Source organism: Pangasianodon hypophthalmus, chromosome 8 (genome assembly GCF_027358585.1).
Source record: "Pangasianodon hypophthalmus isolate fPanHyp1 chromosome 8, fPanHyp1.pri, whole genome shotgun sequence".
Lineage (NCBI taxonomy): Eukaryota > Metazoa > Chordata > Actinopteri > Siluriformes > Pangasiidae > Pangasianodon > Pangasianodon hypophthalmus.
The window spans coordinates 21,521,032-21,543,421 of record NC_069717.1 but is presented as its reverse complement, the minus strand read 5'-3'; the positions used below and the strand labels follow the sequence as shown (position 1 = coordinate 21,543,421).

The window sequence follows — 22,390 nt, the reverse complement described above, 5'->3', positions numbered from 1 at the left end:
ACTGGACAGTGCGCTCTTCGTACACGCATTTTGGTCCTGCTAGGACACGCAGCTTATCCATATGATGAGTCAAAGGAGCTGAACCTTATAACCAAGTGATGAACATGACTGGCACTTAAACATCTGATACATAACATATAGGTGATAGTCACAGTGTTCAGAGCAGCAGTAATGGTCAGTGTTCCAATCCATAACAGTTTAACACAAATAGTATAGCTTTTAGTTGTATCTTTGTAGTTAGTAAATATTGTAATAAAGTTCTGTTTGATTATTTGCATTATTTCAGAAATTTGATTTGTTTACGTCTTTGCTAGCTAGCTGTCATTACCTGCTTCAGTGAAATTTAGCTAGCTTAGGTGGACAGAAATATGGCAGACACTGCAAAGGTTGTTGAACTGATTTTAGAAAAGTCCTTTGGTGTGTTTACTTATAAGGAAAGGCTAAGAGTTAAAAAGGAGGCCAGACCAACATATGAAACAGATAAAACAGAACACACACAGATATATACTTCAGTAACAGACACCTGTGCTTCCCCTATTTTAAAAACCACCAGCCGTCAATGATAGGTAGTGTAGGTAAGCATAAAAAATTTGCATGTCAATGTCATATCAGAACACAGAAGTTAACATCCTAGACATGCTAAATGATTTGTTTATTTGGGTAAAAATATATTTTAAGAGATATTTTAATGAGTACTGCATTTCTTTGCTGTAATGTGCAATGCCAAAGTTGAATCTATCTATCAATTTCATGCAAACAGTCACTAGTTCACCCAGGCCTTAATCAGTTACCAAATTACAGTGTGTGTGTGTGTGTGTCCTTGAGCAAAGCTTGTTCCCAGAGTCCCAGAGAGAATAATATCAGGAAAAAAATTCTCATCCCACTGCTGTTGCTGTGAGCAGATAGACAGAACATCAGAAAAGAAGAGAAGAGATAGAAAGAGCGAGAAATGCACCACACACACACACACACACACACATGCAGAGCTCACGCTGATTCTTTGGCATCGTATCACTCTGGTCATTCATCCCTGCCTGAAATTCCAACTGATCACTTCCTGGTCATGCGTACACTCATACTGTTAATTAGGAACCATTGCTTCCCATGGGAATTACAGGCCCTGTTACAAGTCAACAAGTTGGGAGTTATGAGCCCACACTCCACACAATCTGGAATGGGATGTTCAAAAAAAAAAAACACATATGGTGTGATGGTCAGGTGTCCATAAACTTTTACCATACAGTGCACCCTGACATTTATCTGCTTTTTTTTTTAAAAAAATAAGAACCCTCCTTGTTGAAAAAAAAAAACCCTATACAGGTTTAGAGGTGTAAAGGAGTATCAAGGACAAGGACACAGCTATTGGTTTCTTTATTTGATAGCTAGCAGGAGTAGGTCAAGTATAATTTTGTGCAATCCTGACAAAAGATTCTGAAGTACCTCTATCAGCCCAAAGTTCTATGGTAACAGAGGTGTATCAGAATTATAGGCAAGTTTCTATAGCAACTGAAAAGCGTTGTGTTTTAGTGAACCTGACGTACTGTGGTGCGAGTAAAGTTTCTAACGTAACTGAAACTGAAACATGTAGTGAACCCAGTGCAGCATGTTTCAAGTTAAGTGTAAAATTACTAAACCTGAAGTAGTGTGGTTTGGCCTGACATACCGTGGCAGGGTTTTAAACTAAGGCTGATTGTTTTTGGTTTCCGGTTTAAATAATAACATAAACCCCAAGCAGTGTGGTTTAGGTCCAACAGCCTGTGAATTGTTTAATTTAAAAGTTTTACCCAGAGAGAATGTGTGGATAGATACAAAGCATTCTGAAATAAGTTTGAATTTTAAACCTGCACAAGTTTTATTTGTGTTCAAATTCCTAAAATGTCAAGGAAGTGGTCTGACTTACAGTATCAACTTTATGCAACGTGTCTTAAGTAATAAGGTGTCGTAAACTGTACTGTGTAAGCATTTAATAATCAAGAAACTGATTGTTAAATACATCACCAGGCACATTTCACGGGGTTTGTATGAGAATTGAGAATGCTGTGGATGAGCCCTATCAGTGGGCTGTATCCTGATTGCAAAATGCCAAAAAAAAAAAAGAGGAAATTGGTGAATGCACACGATGGGGTTTCTGCTGCATAGAAAGTTCTTAACAAGCAGTTAAAAGAGGTGGAGGCAGAGAGAGATACTCTTGAAACAAAAAGAAAATACTTCACTCCCACATCACTGACAGCATTATGACAATAAAAAATTTCCAAGCTGGAGAAACGATGTTTAAGGGAGAAACAGTTGCAACACTTTAGGCTGATAATTATGCACTTAAACTATCTAATGAAAGGTTATCAAGTGATCTACAGGAAGTGAAAGATGCAGATCAATTTATGCTGAAACATTGTTTTGAGGGAAAGAAAAGTTGACTCAAGCGAATCCCACGTTCTCAAGTCAGATCACTGGCTCAGCTCAGAAAGTCCAGATAGACGTGATTTTTGGGAGAGAGATCATCAGCTTCATCCAAACATGAATCTTTGGAATTTCAAGCCACGCTAGAATGAGAAAATTAGAAATGAGGCCAAAAGGCTGTTTCCTCTGAAAATGAAGGCTATACCGTTAAAAAGATTGAAAGAACAGCAAATTTTGTGCTGTTCTTAAAAAGAGAGACCCTAATCCTACTTAAGCAGGCATAGCGATCTCCATGACACAACTAACACCTCTGTCACAAGACAGCTATAAAGAGTCAATTGCATCTGCTGTTGGAGGCCTTGGAGACTCTTGTGCTATGTTAACTGTCGTTCCTTCTCATACCCCCAACCTAAGAACAGAAACAATAAATCTGGAAGGTCTTAATGGTATATTATGCTGATTGCCGTGTCACGTCTATGTGGGACAAAGACAAGGGAATTCTTTCTGTTTGTATGTGTTCTTCAGATTCCAGCAAACCCAACTAGATCAATCAAGAAGAATGTAGTAGTAAGTCTATGTTCCTGTACTTGTGAACCTGACAGAATGGTCCTCACTTGTCGATGAATGGTTCAAGAAGGCAATAGCGACCAGTTCTAGAGGAGCTACTATCCAAAATAAGCCCAGTTATGGAGGACGTTTTTACAGGATTCATGGATGGAATTCTCAGGTGCCACCTTAAGAGATAATTAATAATAACTGACTCAAGGGCCTTGTAGGCAAGCAAGTCCTTCCAATGTCTACACTTACAGAAGTGACTACAAGAGAAAAGGAGATTGTACAGGACATTTATACAGTTGCACTCACCCTGTCTAATGTAGTCATTTATTCCATACCTGGAATAAATACAGGGGGTATGGATAGTGATGGCGCTTCACAGATAGACACTGTGTGATTGGGTACTTTGCAGATAACAGATACCAGTGGGTCACGATGTGTCGATTCAGTGACGGGTAAGATTCCATATGGCCAAAGTGAGGGCAACCTAAGGCAGGACGGCAATGCCACTGGACATCCCTCCAAATGAGAGGGGTGTGATTTTACGTGACGCTTTATAGCCAAAAAAGCATCAATTTGGTAAGAATTGGTAAGAATTGGTAAGAAATTACAGAGTCTGCTGGACAAGCGTGTTTTGATCTGGTGTGATCTCAACCCGAACACCTCTCTCCCACACTGTAGGGCTGACAAACCATTACAGCAATTGTCCCAATAATCATAGTCACTATGAAAGTTCTGGCCCAGTTACACCAGGATGTTCATCAAATCAGAAAGTTGATCAAATCATAAGATGGGATTGGGAGTAGATTAAAAAGGACCATCTATTTCAAAAAAGATACCAAATGTCAGCATATGGGTGATCATTTCTGCTAAAGAAGTATCCATTGTCAAGGTTTTAGATGCTCTGGGTTCAGACTGAACCCAAGGTGCTTTTTCACATGTGCTATGTTACTGCTGTTATTGGAATAAAAATTATCGTTCACATTTTTCACCACGTTTGAAAAGGTCCTTTATTTTCTTATGGGTTCTGCAAACCAAATAAAGTGCTAACAAACACATGTCCGAATATATCATTATTTGAGAAGAAGAAAGGAGAAATTAACATAGTGACTTTACTAAAAAGTTTTAATGTCCAATCAGTTGTTACTGTCAGCAATGCTGGTCAGTTAGTGTTATAAAAATACTGACATTACCCACAAGACTCTCAGAAAAATGTAGTGTGATGTAGTTTATCACTTCATCATTCGTAATTACGCCACCACTGTCGTCATCAATGCCACAAGCAGCTGTTGTCATCAGGCAGGTCATAACACTTTCTGAATACAGATTAAGTCATTGAGAGCAAAGACTGAATACAAAGCCAGCATTCAACCATTGTGAACCCAAGAGAGACACTGTGAGTCCAAACAGCAGATTTTTTTCTGGTAATGTAGTACTCAAGTCTTTATGATTATAACTTAAACACGATGAACTGAGTCTTGACTTGGACATGAGCCTTTGATACTCAGACTGTCATTTGGACCTGAAATTTTTACCGATTTATGAGTGCTAATGTAATGACAGACAGTGAACACATATGAATGGAAATCCCAGTGTGCCAGAGTCAATAAGAACTCTAAAATCGAACACTGACCAATCTTCTAGCTTTAACTAAGGTCAAAAATATTGCAGTTGATTATGTTTGATTAAAGGTATATTTAGAGATTTGGTCTGGTTACCTTAAGCTAGATGTTTTGATTCTCAAAGCCAAGCCCCCAATACACATTCATACACACCGCCTAGTCCAAGACTTTGAGCTTCCTGAATTTACAGCCAATGTGACTGACAGGCATGTAAAGATGTCTCTTTGTGCTGACTGGTTAATTAGTGGTAGTTTACATAACTTGTTTCTATCCTGTTAACATCTCCAAATCTTACAAAAAAAAAAGGATTCTGACTTCAATATCACTGACCCCACCTTTAATTGAGGAAGCCAAATATTTTGATCATGATTACAATCCGATTGATTGTGCAGCCCTTTGGCTATGTAAACAATTAAATTGTGTTAAACAGCATTATTCAAACAACAGGACTACTGTATAGGCTGCTGCACTTCATGAAAAACATGAAACAAAAATCATAACACCGTTACATACATGATGTGTTCCTAGACAAGATTTTACCCATGAGGATTTTAGTGGAAGTGAAAGGTTGGTGCTACAAAGTGCATGGAGTCTCAGTAGGGTACAGTCTATTGTGGAGGAATACTCTTGTTTGTTTGTTTGTCTGTATATATGTATGTATGTATATATGTACGTACATATATGTATCTTTATTGTGAACCTGCAGCCAGGAACACTGGGCATGAGGCTGGAGGGAGGAAACTAGAGAACCCAAAGGAAACCCAAGCAGACATAAAGAGAATATGTGAAAGTGTGCACAATCAGTACCTGAACTCAGGACCGAACCGTGGACCCTGGGGCTGTGCAACCTACTACATCATCATGCCACCCAAAGAGAATGTGCTTGCTAAGCATAGGACATGTTTATGGTTTAGAATGCATGCTAGTTTGTGCTGCCTAGATATGCACAACAAACAAACAAACAAACAAACACATTTAGAGGTGGGCAAACTTCAAACTGCATTTTCCATTGATGATTACAGAGAAATAAGATTTTTGTCTTTTGACATTCTTGAATCAAAACTTAGTTGATTAAAAGTACAAGAACATTTTCTTTCTTCAAAGGTTTAAGGTATATAGTCCCCCATTCAGGACTTGAAGCTTGATCTTTGACTTGAACTTGACTTTGGAGGTGAGTGTACAATGACTTAGTCTCCACATGAACTTGAGAACTGATTATTTGTCATGGATCTGCCTTGGATTTGAGGGAAAGAAAGCTGACTGCAGCACTGTTAGTGAGGACAGAACTTCTCAGCAGCAGGTTACACAGAAGGCACTCACTGACTCCCAGACTGTCACAGAGCACTTTTAGGGTTAAACTGCTTGTGAAGGAACACACACACACACACACACACACACACACTTACACTTCTCTACTGGCCTTGTGTCGTTTAAACTTCTCTTTTATTAACGACAAAACGCACATTAGTAACAATGTAGAGACTAAAAACTATACAAATGGACATGAGACTAAAGTTGTTCAGTAGACAGTAGCAGTGGTTTGAGAGCTACATTAACTAATGAATAAGCGCCTTCCCCCGGCGACACCATTCACTCCAACAACCAGAGGAAACATTATCTTCACTACAGAAGTGGTTTTTTTTAGCCTAGCATAGCTTAGTTTAGCATTTAAACTGCAAAAGGAACAACAAGAGCTGACTGACGCAGCTATAGACCACAGACTTGCACTAGCATGGAAAGGAAGGCTGTAATACGCACATGCAGACATGTTGCTAAATTGTGTTGCTAAAAACAACAACAACAACAACAACACTCACCGGCTGCTGGGATTCCCTGCATCTTCCCGAGTAAACTCTCCTCCATCATGAAGCAGTATGTTTCACACTTCTTTCCACTCTGTTTCAGTTGAATGAACGTCAAACTTTCCTGTTGACTTTCTCCATTTGCTACACACACTCAGTCTGTTGTGGTGGAGAAAAAAAAAACTGGAACACTAAATCTATTTCCAGAGTCAAGCCTCTTTTTCTTTTCTTTTACATGAGCATCGATCCATTCACTCCTTCCCCAGGCTCTGTCCGGTTTCCTGTAGAGGGACTGCTGTTTCTTTCTGTTCTCTCACTGTATCCCTCCCACTCCTCTCCTCTGCTCTGCTCTCCTCTCCAATAATCTCTGTGTGTGTGTGTGTGAGAGAGAGAGAGAGAGAGAGAGAGAGAGAGAAAGAGAGAGAGAGAAGGCAGGCTGAAAAAAAAAAACAATAGAAAAACAGAAATTCTAATGGTTTCCACTACAAACAGCATTACCAACCATCAGCTAACCATTAAAACCATTATCATTACCATTACGGGTCCTTAATGGTATCCACTTGACATGATCATGCCACCAATAGAAGACAAATTACCAGTAGAGACCCACAGGGACATTACAGTTTCCATTAAAACCAATACAATTCCCATTATAACCATTAAAACCATTACAAATTCTATGAGGGTTTTTTTTTTTTAATTTTTTTTAATTCAGCAGGGTGTGCTTGCCTTTTAAAGCAGTTTTGCACAGAATCACTGCATTGCTGATTAATATCTGGACAGGCCTAAAGTGTGTGTGTGTGTGAGACATTTTACAAAAATAAATATTGGTGGATGCCTTCATTGATTTATTCATTCATCTCCAGTAACTGCTTTATCCTGGTCAGGGTTGCAGCGCATGTGGAGCCGATCTAGGGAACGCTGGGTACAATGGATGGGAATGGTGTGGGCACCATGCACACACACACACATACACACACACACACACATATTCACACACTGACATTCATACCTACTGGCATGTTGCAGAGCCAAAAGTCCTGAGGAGTGGAGCTGGATCGGATCCAACTCCTGCTTTAAACTTAATCCTGACCCTAACGCCTAACCCTAACCCACACAATAACACACTGAGGTTTCTCCACTCCCTGGACTTTTAGCTTCACTGCACCCAAGGTAGAAGTCACTGAATCAGGTCCAGCTCCACCCCATTTGGACTTTTTGCTCTGCAGCAAGGAGTATTTTTTGTGGAGGTGGGCGGAGAGCAAAAAACCCGAAGGAACCCACATGCGCATGCGGAGAACATATGAAATGTACTGATCTGATACTGCAGATCAGTATTTACACATATTGGCCTGTAATGCTGGTATTAAATGCTATAGTGGGAACATATTTTCTGATCTGATGTATTTTATACTGCGAATGCATTTTACAGCACAACACACCACTATGGAGGTGTAGCTACCGAACAGACAAGGCATGGAATTGCCTGGGTCTGAGCATTGAGCTGGTTCCTGATAATAGTATTATATTGAGAATGGAAAAAGTGGGATTGGTTCACCCCAGCTTACTGAACCACCATTGCCTTGGTACTAATACTCTTTAAAATATTATCCAGGGTGGCACATTAGCAATGGTTTCTGTTGCCATGTCACAGCACCAGGGTGTCTGGTTTGATCCTGAGCTCAGGTTACAGTCTGTGTGGAGTTCCACATGTTCTCCCAATGTCCGTGCGGGTTTCTCATGTGATCTCCAGTTTCCTCCCACCTCCCCAAAACATGCCCCTAGATGGATTGGCAACTCAGAATTGCCCCTAGGTGTGAGTGTGTGTGTGTGTGTCCTGAGATGGACTCACTATCTAGTGTGTATTCCCACATCATGCCCAGTGTTCCCAGGATAGGCTCCAGATCCACCAAAGATAAATGAATGAATATTATCAAGCTCTTTTAGACGAACAATTCTGACGAGTGATGATTGTTTCTACCTCTCTCTCACACACATACATATATTTAATTTTACTGTGTTCACTATCACAGTAGGTTCCCTCATGTGTAGTGTTGTATTTCCCAAGAGTAAAAACCACAGATCTGCACCTTTTACAAAATTCTAAAGCAGCTGCTTAACCAAATGTCAACCGAATAGTTTATGAGGGCTCTGCCAAAGCCCCCCTGGGGGCAGGAGGAGGTTAACTTAGTTACGCTTCATTGCAGCTCTTCAGTCAGCTCGGTGCCCACGTGCCTCGCACAAGTCACTACTCAAACCACACAATAATGGCTTGGTTAATTAACTCTCTTCTTTGGTCAGTTGCCCATTTTTTGGTTCTCCTCTTCCTAACACCATTTGGTTGGTAAATTAATCAATCTCTCATAATTCTACTCAGATATTTAGAACATAAACCTTTTTTCCTCATGAAAGTTAAAAAAAAAATTAAAGAAATAACTAACTAAATAAAATAATAATAATAATAATAATAATACATTTTTATTGCAAAGTCTAGTTGTACTTTTACAGAACTGAGAAGATAATGGGCGCTTGTAAGTAAAAATCCCACGCTAAAGGCTACAGAAATGATGAAACTGAAGGTAGTCCATGAATGCAGTGTCTGCATCATCTTTTAATACACAATATCATAGTAACATGGTGCAAAAAAGTTAGGGTTAAAATTAAAAAGTTAAAATTTAATATTACTTGTTTAGTATAAAGGCAGGTTGTTCATACATTTTTATTTTATTTCCAGATTTAATACGTCTGTTTCAAATGAACCATTTTTTATTTCTATGGCCCGACCAGAATCATACTGTCAATATCAAAACAGCATTTTAATAAGAAACTGCAAGCAAACATTTAATAAAGAAAGGCTTTTGTCTTTCAAATAAAATAAAAAAAACATTTAAAAACATTTTGAATGTGTGTGTGTATATATCACACGCATAGGTTTTGAAATGGGTGTAATTTTGTTGGTCTAAAACAGCTGAAAAAAAAAAAACAGAAAAAAAAACAGCTAGTGGCAAGGCATCAAGGCAGCAGGTGGACGGTTGTCAGCGCTGCACACGTTCCTTTTGCAGTAGATGGCAGTTAAGTGAGACATAATAACTATGTTTGTACTTTATGGTACTAAGTGTGGCTTAGTTTTATTTGACAGGGAGGTATGTGTGGCCTGTTTGATATTTGTGATCATGCCTCTTAAAAATGATATACATTCACTGAATTTGTTGACAGAGAGACAACACAATCCCATCTGTGTTGAGGGATTTGAGGGACAACTAGGTCATGGAAATCATTGATGTTTTGATTAGTGATGTCTGTAAAGAATAATTGTCTGGCCTTTTTTAATTCTCGATAATAGTGATGATTCTGTTTATACATTATATGGCAAATAGTATGTGGACACCTGATCTTCACACCCATATGTAGTTCTTCCCCAAACTGCTGCCACAAAGTTGGGAGCACACAATCATATAGAATATCTTTGCATGCTGTAGAATTCCAATTTCCCTTCACTGGAACTAAGAGGCCCAAACATGTTCCAGTATGACAATGTCCCTGAGCACAAAGCGAGCTCCATGAAGAAATGGTTTGCCAAAGTTGGAGTGGAAGAACTCGAGTGGCCTGCACAGATCTCTGACCTCAACCCAATTGAACACCTTTGGGATGAACTGGAACACCGACTGCACCCCAGCCCTCTTCGTCTGACATCAGCATCTTACCTCACTAATGCTCTTTTGGCTGAACAGGCAATTCCCCACAGTCACATTCCAAAATCTATTGGAAAGCCTTCTCAGAAGAGTGGAGGTTATTATAACAGCAAAGGGGGAACTAAATCTGGAATGGGATGTTTAAAAAATGGGTGTGATGATCAGGCGTTCACAAACTTTTGCCCACTTAGTGTATATGGTGAGTCTAGCTGTTCAGCATTTATGTCTTCCTACATTCTCTTTTTTGAGTTTTTACCACTCTGGTGTTTTGCGATGACATTTGCTGTTTTAAAATTAAAATGGTCTAGGAGGATATCAATCTGGCTGTTTTGTTTCAGATTTCACCAAACATTGGCCAAGAGCAGCTATTAGAAAATCTGCTTCAAGAACAACATGTGCTGAAATGAATTATCAATGACGTTCCAAATTTGTGCTTTGTTTGTAATGGTTTTATTGTATTGCTTGGGTTTTAATGGTGTTCAGTGTGTGCAGGGTGTACTCTGAGACCCTCAGGCTCCATGTATGCTGACCATCATATGATATGCTAAACTAAAAAAGAGAAGTCTTTGTATTAATCACATACAGACACACAAACAAACAAACAACACACAAAAGCAAATCCACAATGTAGTAAGTGTCTGTATTGTAACCGATCAGCTTTGTAGCTTTAGGTGCTGTAGAGTAACACTTGACTTTATTCTTTCTTTTTCAGCAGAGGACACTAGACACAGTTTGGGTTCAGTGATCTGCAGGGAGAGAACTCAAAGGGCTCTTTATAGGGAGGAGATGGATGATGTAATGCATAAAAAATTGGGGAGTTTTGAGATGTTAGCATGAAGAATTGTGCTTAATCTGCAGAACTTAGATTCAGGAGCTACCAAAACATACTGAACACATATGTTCTGGAATATGTACATTAAAAAATCTTATAACAATCATAACTGAAATGTCAGTATAATACCTTAATGCTTGTATATTGCATACACTTGAATATAAAAAGAATATCTATTTTTATGGACCCAGTCATCACTGTTCTATAATTTGATTGGAACACATTTTACTATCTGCAGTTTCTGGGTCACATTTATTGCTTCAATAGGGCTAGATGATCATGGCTGCCTATCAGTCAGTGTGGGAACCTAAACATGTATGCAGTCAGGTCCAAAAATATTTGAACACTGACCAATTTATTGTTATTTTAGCTGTCAAGCACAGTATGTTGGAGAAACTAAATAATGTACATGAGCTCAAAGTGCATACGCTCAATTTAATTTAAGGGTATTTACATCCAAACTTGGGTGAATGTTGAAGGAATTACAGCACTTTCTATAATGTGGACAAACTAACAATTATAAATTAAATTGCCATTCTTAATAGTTGGTAGCCAATTCTTCGCAGTCAATGACTGCCTGAAGTCTGGAACCCATAGTCATCATCAAATGCTGAGTTTCTTCCCTGGTGATGCTCTGCCAGGCCTTTACTGTAGCTGTCCTCAGTTCTTGCTTGTTCTTGGGGTATTTTACCTTCAGTTTTACCTTCAGCAAGTAGAATGCATGCTCAATTGGATTCAGGTCAGGTGACTGACTTGGCCAATGCAGAACATTCCATTTCTTTACCTTAAAAATCTTGGTTTGCTTTTGAAGTATGCTTCAGGTCATTGTCCATCTGCACTGTGAAGCACCATCCAATGAGTTTTGAAGCATTTGGCTCAATGTGAGCAGATAATATAGCCCTGTACACTTCCTGCTGATTTTGTCAGCAGTCACATCATCAATAAATACAAGGGAACCAGTTCCACTGTCAGCCATACATGCTTACACCATAAGATGAGGTGGTATCCCTCCTTTCTCCATATTCTTCTCTTTCCTTCTCTTCTCTTCATTCTGGAATGAAGTTGACCTTTGTCTCCTCTGTCTATAGGATGTTGTTCCAGAACTGTACTGGCTTTATTTATTTATTTGTTTGTTTATTAGCAATCTGGTCTGTTTTTGAGGCTTACCAATGGTTACATCTTGTGGTAAACCTACTCTGGTTATATCTTCTCTTGATTGTTGACTTTGACACAGATATGTCTAACTCCTGGAGGGTGTTCTTGATCTGAACTGTTGTGAAGGGTTCTTCATCACCAGGGAAAGAAGGCCTTTTTTTCTTCTGTCATTCTCCAAAGTTGTTTTCAGGGCTCCTCCAAGCTTTTTGGTGTTTCTGAACTCACCAGTGTGTTCTTTTTTTTTTTAAAGTATGTACCAAATAATTGATTTGGCCACACATTATTTTTTTTGCTCTCTCTCACTCTCTCTTTGATGGGTTTGTTTTGATTTTTCAGCATAATCATGGCTTGCTTCACTGGCAATGACAGTGCTTTGGACTTCATATTGAGAGTTAACAGCGACAGATTTCAAATGCAAATGCGACACTTGAAATCAGATCTAGACTTTTTATCTGCTTACTTGTAAGTGAAATAATGAGGGAATAACACACACCTGGCCATAGAACAGCTGAGCTTTCGTTCAATTGTCCAATTACTCATGGTTCCTTAAAAAGTGGTTAGTACATATAAAAGGTGTGGTATTTCCTACAATGTTCACTGGATTTGGATGTAAATACTTTCAAATTAAAGCTGAAAGTCTGCACTTTGAGATTATATTCATTATTTAATTTCAACATTATACTGTGATAAACAGCTAAAATAATATTAACTATGTCCAAATATTTATATACTTGACTGTATATATTTTTTGGGGACTGTTTGAAGGGTGTGAAAGGCAAATCATTTTGTCAAATTAAATCAACATACTATATATGCACACAGTCCTCTAAGACTCATAGGAAGTGAGAACGTAGGAAGTAAACACCTCTAGAATTTTGGCATGAACATTCAACCTGAAATACAATGGGGTATTAAAAACAGGCACAAGCTGTTTTTTTTTTTTTTTTTCCTCAAACAGGGGTTTTGCCTGCCGTTTATGCTGGGTGCTGTCTGGGGTTGGTGCTGGTGGGGGTTTAAAGCCTTTACTAGCAGCGTCTGAGGAGATTTTTTAATGACCCCAAAATGTCTGTTTGTCATGAAATTTTAGAGCAGCATTAGGGGGAAATTGGTTTTAAAAATGAAGCTATTTGGTCAAGTTGGCACATAATAGATCTGTCTCTTCATAGCTTGTATGTAAATGCTACAGGCACAGATCAAGCAAAGATACTGAACCCTTCACAACAGTTCAATGCTGTTAGCAATGCTCTTTCTTAGACAAGGTGCAGGTCCTAAATATATTATTCAAATACACAGACTATAGATTTTATACGATTTCAGTTGATGCAGTCAGAAATAGTATTCTATAGTATAGAAAGTGCATGTTTAAAAACCTAGGTAACAGGATTTCAAGTGATATTTGTAACATTTTACTAATATATTAACTTTTCTCAATTATTATTATTTTACATATTCTCACAAATGACAGTATATTAAAGGAGTAACATTTCTACGAATAGAGAAGTCAGACTCCATGAGATCTCAAGTGTCCTAAGTCCTCTCTTGTGCATGCTTCTCTTCAGCTCACCCCACACATTTTTAAAGGGGTTTAGGGGAGAGGATTGCTCCAGCCAAGTCAAAAGCTTGATTCTGTGGTGACCGAAACATTTTGTGTGGACCATTGTCCAAAAAAAGTTATCTGGGATTCGCTCCATAAAGTGCATTTTTCAAATCTGCAGAAAGGGTGACATTGAGCAGAAATCAGGAATCATACTTTCAGTCATATATTCAAGCAGAAATCATATAATGAAGAATGAATATGAAAACCTATTGCTGATTTAAATGAAAAGAACTGTTAGAACTGGCACCAAGCCTAGACACTCTTAGAAAAAAGGGTACTAAGGGTACCTTTCCTTCTTGCTGGGGTTGTATCCTTATCTTTTGTATTTATAATATGCATCTTACACCTGGAAACATGGATATGGACTTGGAATAAAGCTTCAAAGGTAGAAGACACATACAAAAGGTACAAAAAAAAACCCAAAAAACAAAACAAAAAAAAACAAGGAATGGTGGAATGGTGTAATACCCTTTGTTTATACGTGTGATAATTCATGAGATTCATGAACTGCTCCTTTCCCTCTATCTATCTTGCTGAACAGAACAGATTTAGAATTTGGTGATTTATCCAAAATCTCATCCATGCAATCCAAATCCCACTCCTTGCTCCTTAACCCTGTTTTAAAAACTGGGAAAAAACTGGGAATTCCAATTCTGGAAGAGATCAAGCTCCCACTGTGCTGGTGTAATCCATTGTTTAAAACTTGAGCACTTCATTTTTTGACTGTGTGCGCGTCTGTGCGTCTGTGAGTGTGTGTGTGTGTGTGTGTGTGTGTGTGTGTGTGTGTGTGTGTGAAATGATGAGGTCACCATCTGCCACTGGGAAACCCCCTGTCTGTGCTGCTTGAAAAGAAAAAAGAAAAGGAAAAAAAAAAAAAAAAAGGTGGCCGGTGCTTGTAGAATAGACACTGAGATGACCCAATCACAGCAGTCTGAATCTCTCAAAGCCATAAACAGGAAACAGGCAAATAAAACCAGGAAACTGACCAATATTTTAGTCCTTTTTATTGATTTTTTTTAACCAGCATGACTACCTTTACACAGACGAGTATCCCTCTAAGGAAAACAAAACAACACTTTTTCTTGGTTAGTTCAGTGGTAATACATCACTTAATAGCTAAACACATTTCTTTTATCAATTTAATTCTTCTTCCCCCCTCTTTTTCATTTAGAGCCTGTTTCAAGTGGTTTGTTTTCCGTTCTGTGTAAAAGTTCCATGGCTGAAGAATTACATGCATATGACGTTTTTCCACCACTAATCAATCATAATGCACATTATTGATAACAGTACTGTAAAACATTTCAAATAAATACCAACATATGGATGAAGTCATTATTTTATATAAAGGTATCAAACTCTCCTCGCGGATCAATACTGAACACAATATGACTGTATAAAGTTATCAGCTAGCTGAATAACACAACACTATCGCTTCCAGCAAACAGAAAAGCTCATTTGCTTTGTAAATCAGCAGTTTGAATTGCACTTAATTGACCTTTTTTTTTTTTTTTGCTCACTTCCCAAACATATTAATTGGGTTTTTAACGCCTCAACAAACCAATTGTGACTTTCATGGCACTATTCGAGCTTGTTGATGCAAAGTGTTTTCTGTTTCCTGAAATCACAATGCTTAAAGAATGTTAAAACAAAAAACAAAAACAAAAACAAAAAAAAAAACAGCAAACATAAATTAGACAAAAAGAGGACACGAGTTCACTCATTTGTCAACAATACTATCAATACCACTTTACCTTCACCAAACAAAGCTATAGATACACCAGTCTCCACCTGCAAACGCCACACAAATGTGCAGCGTCTGTCATTTTTTTGTTCATTATGAGGCAAATAGGATTAATTCTGATTCCCATCACTTGATTTTAAAAAAAGACCTTTTGCTAAAACCCCTGAATTTGCTAATAGGGTCACTGATCTCAAGAATTCCCTGCAATTTCATTTACCTAATGTCTAACAAAACACACGCTCACAAAACTGATTGTGTGTCTTTTGCACTTATTGCTGCTTCTAAGCATCCTCTGAAGGAAGAAATCCTGGTCAATCCTCTTGCCTTCAGGAGAGGGAAACAACTACAAAAAACTAAAACCTAGACTATAATTCTCTCTTGAAATAATGAAAGGCACTACTGGTCAGAACGAAGAGCAAAACAAACCAAAAAAAAAAAAAAAAAAAAAAAAAAAAACAACTCAAATGGAGGGCATGAAAGTGGGAGCAATTCAAAAATCATACCCACCAGAGTAATTCTCTTCTTTCTGATCTCCATTCTGTTTTTTTTTTCTCGTATCAAACTTAAAACAGTGTACCGAGACTTGGCACGATAAACGAAGAGAGAATGAGACCATTCCAATTTGGAATTAATTTTTACGCTTGCAGAGAATTCGTGAAATCAGCGATCCATAGAAAGCTTGAGTAAAGCGGTGCTAGAAGACCAAAAAATTCCACAATGTCTGTTGTAGATTTTGTTCTTTGTGAAGCACGCTTTACTGTGTTAAGCCAAAAATATCATCAAGTTTCTCCATGTTCACTTTGAACTATTCCTAAGAATAATAAATAGACAAAAAAGCCCAGCATCTGACCACCCGGGATTTTGTTTTAGAATATGGCAGTAGAACAAACATGAAAAACGACGTATTTTAAATGATCAAGTGATTATAAAAAATATAAATGATAAAATGCTCATGGATTCATTTCACAGAATACAATAGGACTGGTTTGCAGTGTGAGTAGTTTTGGATATGTGAGTTGATCTCTGTTCTTTGCATACAGAGTGCATATATGGAAAAAAAAAAAACTGTTACTATCAATATATATGTGTAGTATACGGTATACTTGAACTGACTCACAAACCAAAGCACTACAAACCTAACCCTAGATTAATAAAGAAAGCAATATACCTATATTAAAAGTGCACAGTTTACAAAACAAAAGATAACTACTCATTGTAGGATAGTTCCTGTTTAACACCTTTCTTTGTTTTCTAATTTAGAGTGACTCAGAATCTAAATTCGTAGGCGGAGTTTAAATATTTGTGAGCACTGGCTTCCTATTGAACTAAAAAAGATATATATATATATATATAATAACATGATGCTATTTTAACCATGTTAAATTTAGTTCATACTCATTTGTCAAATATTTCCTGTGAGAATTAACAGGTTGTTAAAAAAAAAAAAATTATAAAATCAGATATTTTTGTCTTCCAGTGGATTTCCTTTGGGCTAAAAGCAGAGTGATTTTATCAGCATGATGGAATGGCGACTTCCCCGCTCAACTAGGGGCTGAACTTTACTGCAAAATGAAAACAAAGAAATAATAGATATTAGAATGTTGAATTTTAGAAGAGTTTAAATGAATAAATCAGAGGCATGCTGCCAGAATGCAGTTCAATAAATGCCCACAAGTAGTGCAGATGGAAAAAAGTCTGACTGGTCGGCCAAAATGAAGTAGAAGCAAGAGTATTAGCAGGTTAGTCACCAGAAAACGAACGTAGCTGGTGTTTGTTGACTTATTTTCAAAAAGAGGAACATTTCAGACATTTAGTTTGGAATGTTTCTCAGAACGTTTAGTTTGGAAAAATAGCAAGCGCAGGAAAGCCACTGGTTCACAAGTATTAAAACCCCGCCTATCTCCTGTTAAAACTCCACCTAACGGTCGTGTCCTTAAATGATGATAAAGAATCACTGAGGTGAGTTCCCAGATGTCATGCATGTTAGTAGAAAGCCAGATGTGTGTTTTAATGTGGTGCCAGCCCGTGAGGAACCAGAGTTATAGGAAGAAGTTCCTCAGACTGACAACACTGATCATACATCATTAGTAATTAGAACACTACACTGAGTTAAATGTGACAAACATAATTCGAATAAATGGTCTCTGAGTGTATAACAAAAAAAAAGTATAAAATTTTAAAGAATAATTCACCGGTTCCACCCATTTTTGCCCTTTTACTCTAACTATCTAATCTCTGCTTGTATCATAAAAGCTTTTAAAAAAGTCTAAGACTCCATCTTAAGCCTTCACTCGTTGCTTACAGGATGCATGAAGGAACAGAAAAGAGTGGTCAGATCCAAGCTGTGTTTCACATGAGTGTGTGAGAAAGATGAGAGCGATAGCTTTGCGTCTCTTTAATACAGTACGTTATCTAAAGGCCTAACGAGGGCTTTAAATGCAGCACAGGCAGAAGCAGAGTTGAGGACTGAGGTCTTCGCCTCTTCCACAGATTCGCAAACACACACTCACACACATGCACTTCCTCTGGTTAGGAGGAAGCTGGCCTGGGAAGGTTTTTTACCTGAATAGTATTTCTTTACGAATATATAATACCTAATCATTTTGACTTTTCCTCAACCGTCCTCAACCCTGCTTTTAGGCTAATAAAGCTTATTAAAAAAAAAAAAAAGGTTTTCATCGCCAGCATAGGTTTAAGATAACTACAAGCCCCACACTTTTTTTTTTTTAAATTTCCCTAGCATTCGCTTGCTATTTTAAAGCTTTATTTTGTTTATTCTAACAAAACTACTTGAAGTGATGTGATGCCGTGGAAGTATTCAGCTTGTGCACAAACTAGAACACTAAACACGGCTTGTTTGTTTCCTCGACATGCAACTTCAGCACATTACTGAAGTTCACTGGAGAGGAGTGTGCATCAAGATATGACAATGTTATGGGAAGTTTTCTTGGTGATATTTAAAGGGAAAGTGGTGAGGCAGAGGGAGCAAGCTGCTGACAATCTACATGGAGAATGATGTTAGGAGAAGCAAGGGAAAGGTGTTCGATATGAGAGGATTCGCTCACACACACAAGCTAATACACACTCGCACACAAGCACTGGGGTGAGACAGAATGATGACAGAGATTAGCACTAGCTTTCAGACATAAAGGACAGGGCTTTACACTGAGAAATGGACAGTTGCCAATAAAAGCAGAAGACAGGCACTTTTCCATGGTGATGTTTCTTGTCACTCTTCGTTTATCATTCGGCATCGTAATGAGTGTGCCTTGTGTTTTGTGCTCTTTTTGTTGAATCAAGTTGAATCATCACCAATCAAAAGGTGTTTTTTTTTTCTTTTCACCAATCAGATCAGATTAAAATCTGCCTTTTTGTGTGGCAAAATGTGGAACCTGAGTCCCCTAGCAGAAGTGCACTTGAATTTGAGGGAGTGAGCTGATTTTCCCCTCCTCCTTTATGCTCCAGTGATATGGCTATGAAGGACTCTCTCCATGTTTAGGGGACGGACCTATGGAGAGAGAGGAAACGCTCCTCTGTAATAATTATCCCCTCATGTAGAGCCCTGTTTATACGTGTGCTCGAGGTGGAGACATCTAGGACACTATGTAGTATACACATTTTTGCAGCCAAGAATATAGCAAATTGCATGCAAACAATTAGCTATTTGGGTCTTGGCCAAAAGCTCGCCATTTTGAAATAATAATAATAATAATAATAATAATAATAATAATAATAATGATCATAACATCCCACTCCTGCTCACCTCCAATTGATCAAGACAGAGCAGAAAACGCTCCTAAATATTAGTAACCCGTTGTTTTGCTTTCTCTTTTTTTTCACTTCAGAACACCAGAGGCCCTCCACCTACTGTTAGAAGTGGGGGATTTGCATATTAAAATGTTTATATGTATACAATGTAAACATTAGTCACCTGATTAGACAACGGGCTGCCAGGTTAGAAGAATGGTTTTCCGAGGCAGGAGAGAGAGAGGGGGAAGAATAAGAGGGCAGGAAGATGCGTTAGAGAAAGGGAAAAGGGGAAGGATATCTACCAAGGTGCAGACGGCAGCTAGGTATACGTCATGACCACAACACGACGCCATCGCATTACTAGTGGTCAGGAAAACTCCATGCGTGCTAACATACACTCAGATATGGAGCTGCCACTTAAAATACAGCACCGTGAGTACAGAAGGAAGCAAACTGCCCTCTGCAAAACACATGAATGGCAGCTATCATATTAACCATCTTTCACCTAGCTACTATCACACTGGTAGGCATAACCATAAGGCATAAAGATACACAGCATACAGCAAATAGCGAGCGATAGAGCACATGTGAGTGGGGCTTTGTACACTGATAAGCGCTGTTTAAAACATGCCACACTTTTATTCGCAGTAGATCTTGTACTTTTCGCTGCAGAACACAACTGGCGTTCCCAGGAGGCCGTTGGGCTCGCCGCGACCCCCGCAGGTGGCAGCGAGGGGTGGACTTACATGTGACTGCGTAGGGTTGTGAGCGGCCTTGGCTCGGGAGGAGGCGGACTTGGTCCTGCTGCTGGCTCCACCTCGGCGCGTCTGCTCGTTGTCGAACTCGAGATCTTCTAGACGCTGCGTGAGGGCCAGCTTCTGCTGGATGGCCATGCGTAGGAGAGAGTTCAGGGTCTTCTTCTCATCCTCAGCCGCTGCCAGCTGCCTCTGCATCTCGTCCAGCTGAGTGACGTACTCGTCACAGCTAGCAGGAGTGAGGGAAGGAAAGAGGGGGAGGGGGAAGTAAGTAAGTAAATTTTATTTATAGAGCACATCTAAAACAATCTCTGTGGACCAAAGTGCTATGTATAAACAAGAATTTTCCACCAGTTGCTGCTCTCGAATGCTTTTGACAAGAACATACATAAACACACAAATTATACGCGCACACATAAAATGGTTTCAACCATTCTCAAAAGCTATGAAGTAAAAATATGCTTTGAGCTTTGATTTAAAAGTGGCTACAGAAGAAGTGTGTCTGATATCTACCAGTAGACTGTTCCAGAGCCTCGGTTCAGAGATAACAAATGCACGATCACCTTTCTGTTTCAGCTGAGATTGAGGAACAGTCAGCAGTAGCAGTGTGGTGGACCTTAAAGGTCTAGATGAAGTATGTATACAAAGCTTGTCTGCAGTGTAAGAGGGGGCCAGTCCATTTAGGGCTTTAAAAACAAACAATAAAATTATACTGAATCCTAAATGTAACTGGAACCAATGAAGGGAAGCTAAAACAGGGATAATATGATCCCTCTTCTTAAAGTAAAGAAAAGAATTGTTAGTCGCTGGACCACGAAACAGTGCATCTATATGCAGATTACACTTCTCATGTGTGCTAGGTAGACATTTATGGCTGGATATCATCCAGCAAAGGGCTTGGAGTGGTTACTACCTCAGGGATCTACCTCAGGGATGTTCAAAGTTATCTACAAAGGGGCAGTGATGCTGCAGGAGCACATCTGATTGTATAACTTGGTCACAGTCTTTAAACAGTTAATCTTATAAGCCAGACTTCTAGCTACTGCTAAAGAGTCTGACTGATTTAGTCACTCTTTGGGGGAAACCAATGAGATAAGACTATTTGACTGACAGTTCAAATGACCAACTACTGTATTTATGTTAGATGTAGGGGAGATAATTATGAAAATGGTACTATATGGAACAGTACACAGCAAAGATTGGCAAATACTGTGTCGATGTTCAACTGTTTGTTTCTCCTTTGGACTGATAAACAATACACTGAGGTGTGCCCATCTGGAAGATGTGAATATCCAATGAGATTGTAACTGTCAAGATTTTGTTAGTCATGGCCATCAAAGTGTACGATATGCATCAAATGGTCAGTGGATGAAGTGTCTAATTATTTGAAGGCTGAGACCAACTGATTAAACAAATGGAATCAAGTACATATGGCTCCTATATATACACAGTATAAAGCAACTTAATTCAGTAAAAAGATTCAAATATATAAGAACAATAGCACAATAATGTTAGTTCTTTACACCTTTAGTCAAACGTGACTACATCTTTAGATTTTATGTATATTTAACTTTTCAATATTCAATTTCAAAATCACTGTTTAAATTTAAGCATGGTTGTGATATTGACCATGTTAACTACTTTATACAAAAGTACTTTATACAAAACTTGTGGAGTCTGGGTCAGCTTGATTGCACACGGTCTTTAAAGCAAAAAAGGGGACACACCAAATGCTATGAAAATCTCAAATTCATGTAACTATTTCAAAGATTCTACTTTTCACTCAAGTTATTGCTGTTAATATCATTTGTAATGAAAACCTTTGTGTTAAATTAAAAAAGAATGCTAAACAGAAGCATTTTCACTAGTGCACTCAGACACTTTTGGACCCCACTGTACACACACACACACACACACACACACACACACACACACTTTCCACCACTTATCTTCACCACTTATCTTTGTGGGGCTTTGTTTTTTGACAACATTATGACTCTCACACCACTAGATGGCGCGCTTGAAGTGCAAGCACTCCTCTTATTGTGCAGATGCACGAAATGTCAAAACGCCCACAAATCATTTCTGCTGCTGGTTCTGTGTACAGTGCCTTTAGCATGCAACATCTCTCTGGGAGGGGGGAACAACATACGAACACAAAGAGACACAAACCACCATAAAAGACATATGCAAACCCACTGCAAAATACGGATCAGCTACTGTGATGCATATTCACCTCAGTACCGAACCGTGCTATATTAAAATATGCGGTGGCTATTTTTACTGGAGAGTCTAAAAGGTCAAGGATGTATAAAGAGAGAAACTATTGGGTGATACAACACTCTCCATTCAAACAGACAGAGAGAGAAAGACAATGAGAAGCAAAGATGGAGGCAGGGATGGTGGTGAAAATTAATAGAGTAGCTCTTGAGGGAATACAAATTCAGTTTTTGTATTTTTTTTTGTACTCTTGGTTTTTGTTCCTCTATATG

General features: G+C 38.6%; 2 protein-coding genes across 3 annotated transcripts in view; both read right to left on the bottom strand.

The window, feature by feature from the left end:
* Positions 1–6,741, bottom strand: part of fgd (faciogenital dysplasia) — a 48,342-nt gene extending 41,601 nt beyond the window's left edge. Inside the window, exon 1 of the mRNA XM_034306537.2 lies at positions 6,392–6,741. Within this exon, the coding sequence (XP_034162428.2) occupies positions 6,392–6,440 (49 nt within the window). The 5' untranslated portion in view covers positions 6,441–6,741. The remainder of the gene's footprint in view (positions 1–6,391) is intronic.
* Positions 6,742–14,639: 7,898 nt separating this feature from the next.
* The window catches only part of zgc:171572 (protein bicaudal D homolog 2), a 47,679-nt gene continuing 39,928 nt past the window's right edge, over positions 14,640–22,390 (bottom strand). The window contains exons 9-10 of one of the 2 annotated variants that reach the window (XM_053235985.1): positions 19,890–20,127; positions 14,640–16,955 (exon numbers count right to left, since the gene is read on the bottom strand). In XM_053235985.1, the coding sequence (XP_053091960.1) occupies positions 16,953–16,955; positions 19,890–20,127 (241 nt within the window). In that variant the 3' untranslated portion in view covers positions 14,640–16,952. Of the gene's footprint in view, positions 20,128–22,390 lie in introns of both variants that reach the window. The other variant, XM_026925264.3, reaches the window with a different exon arrangement.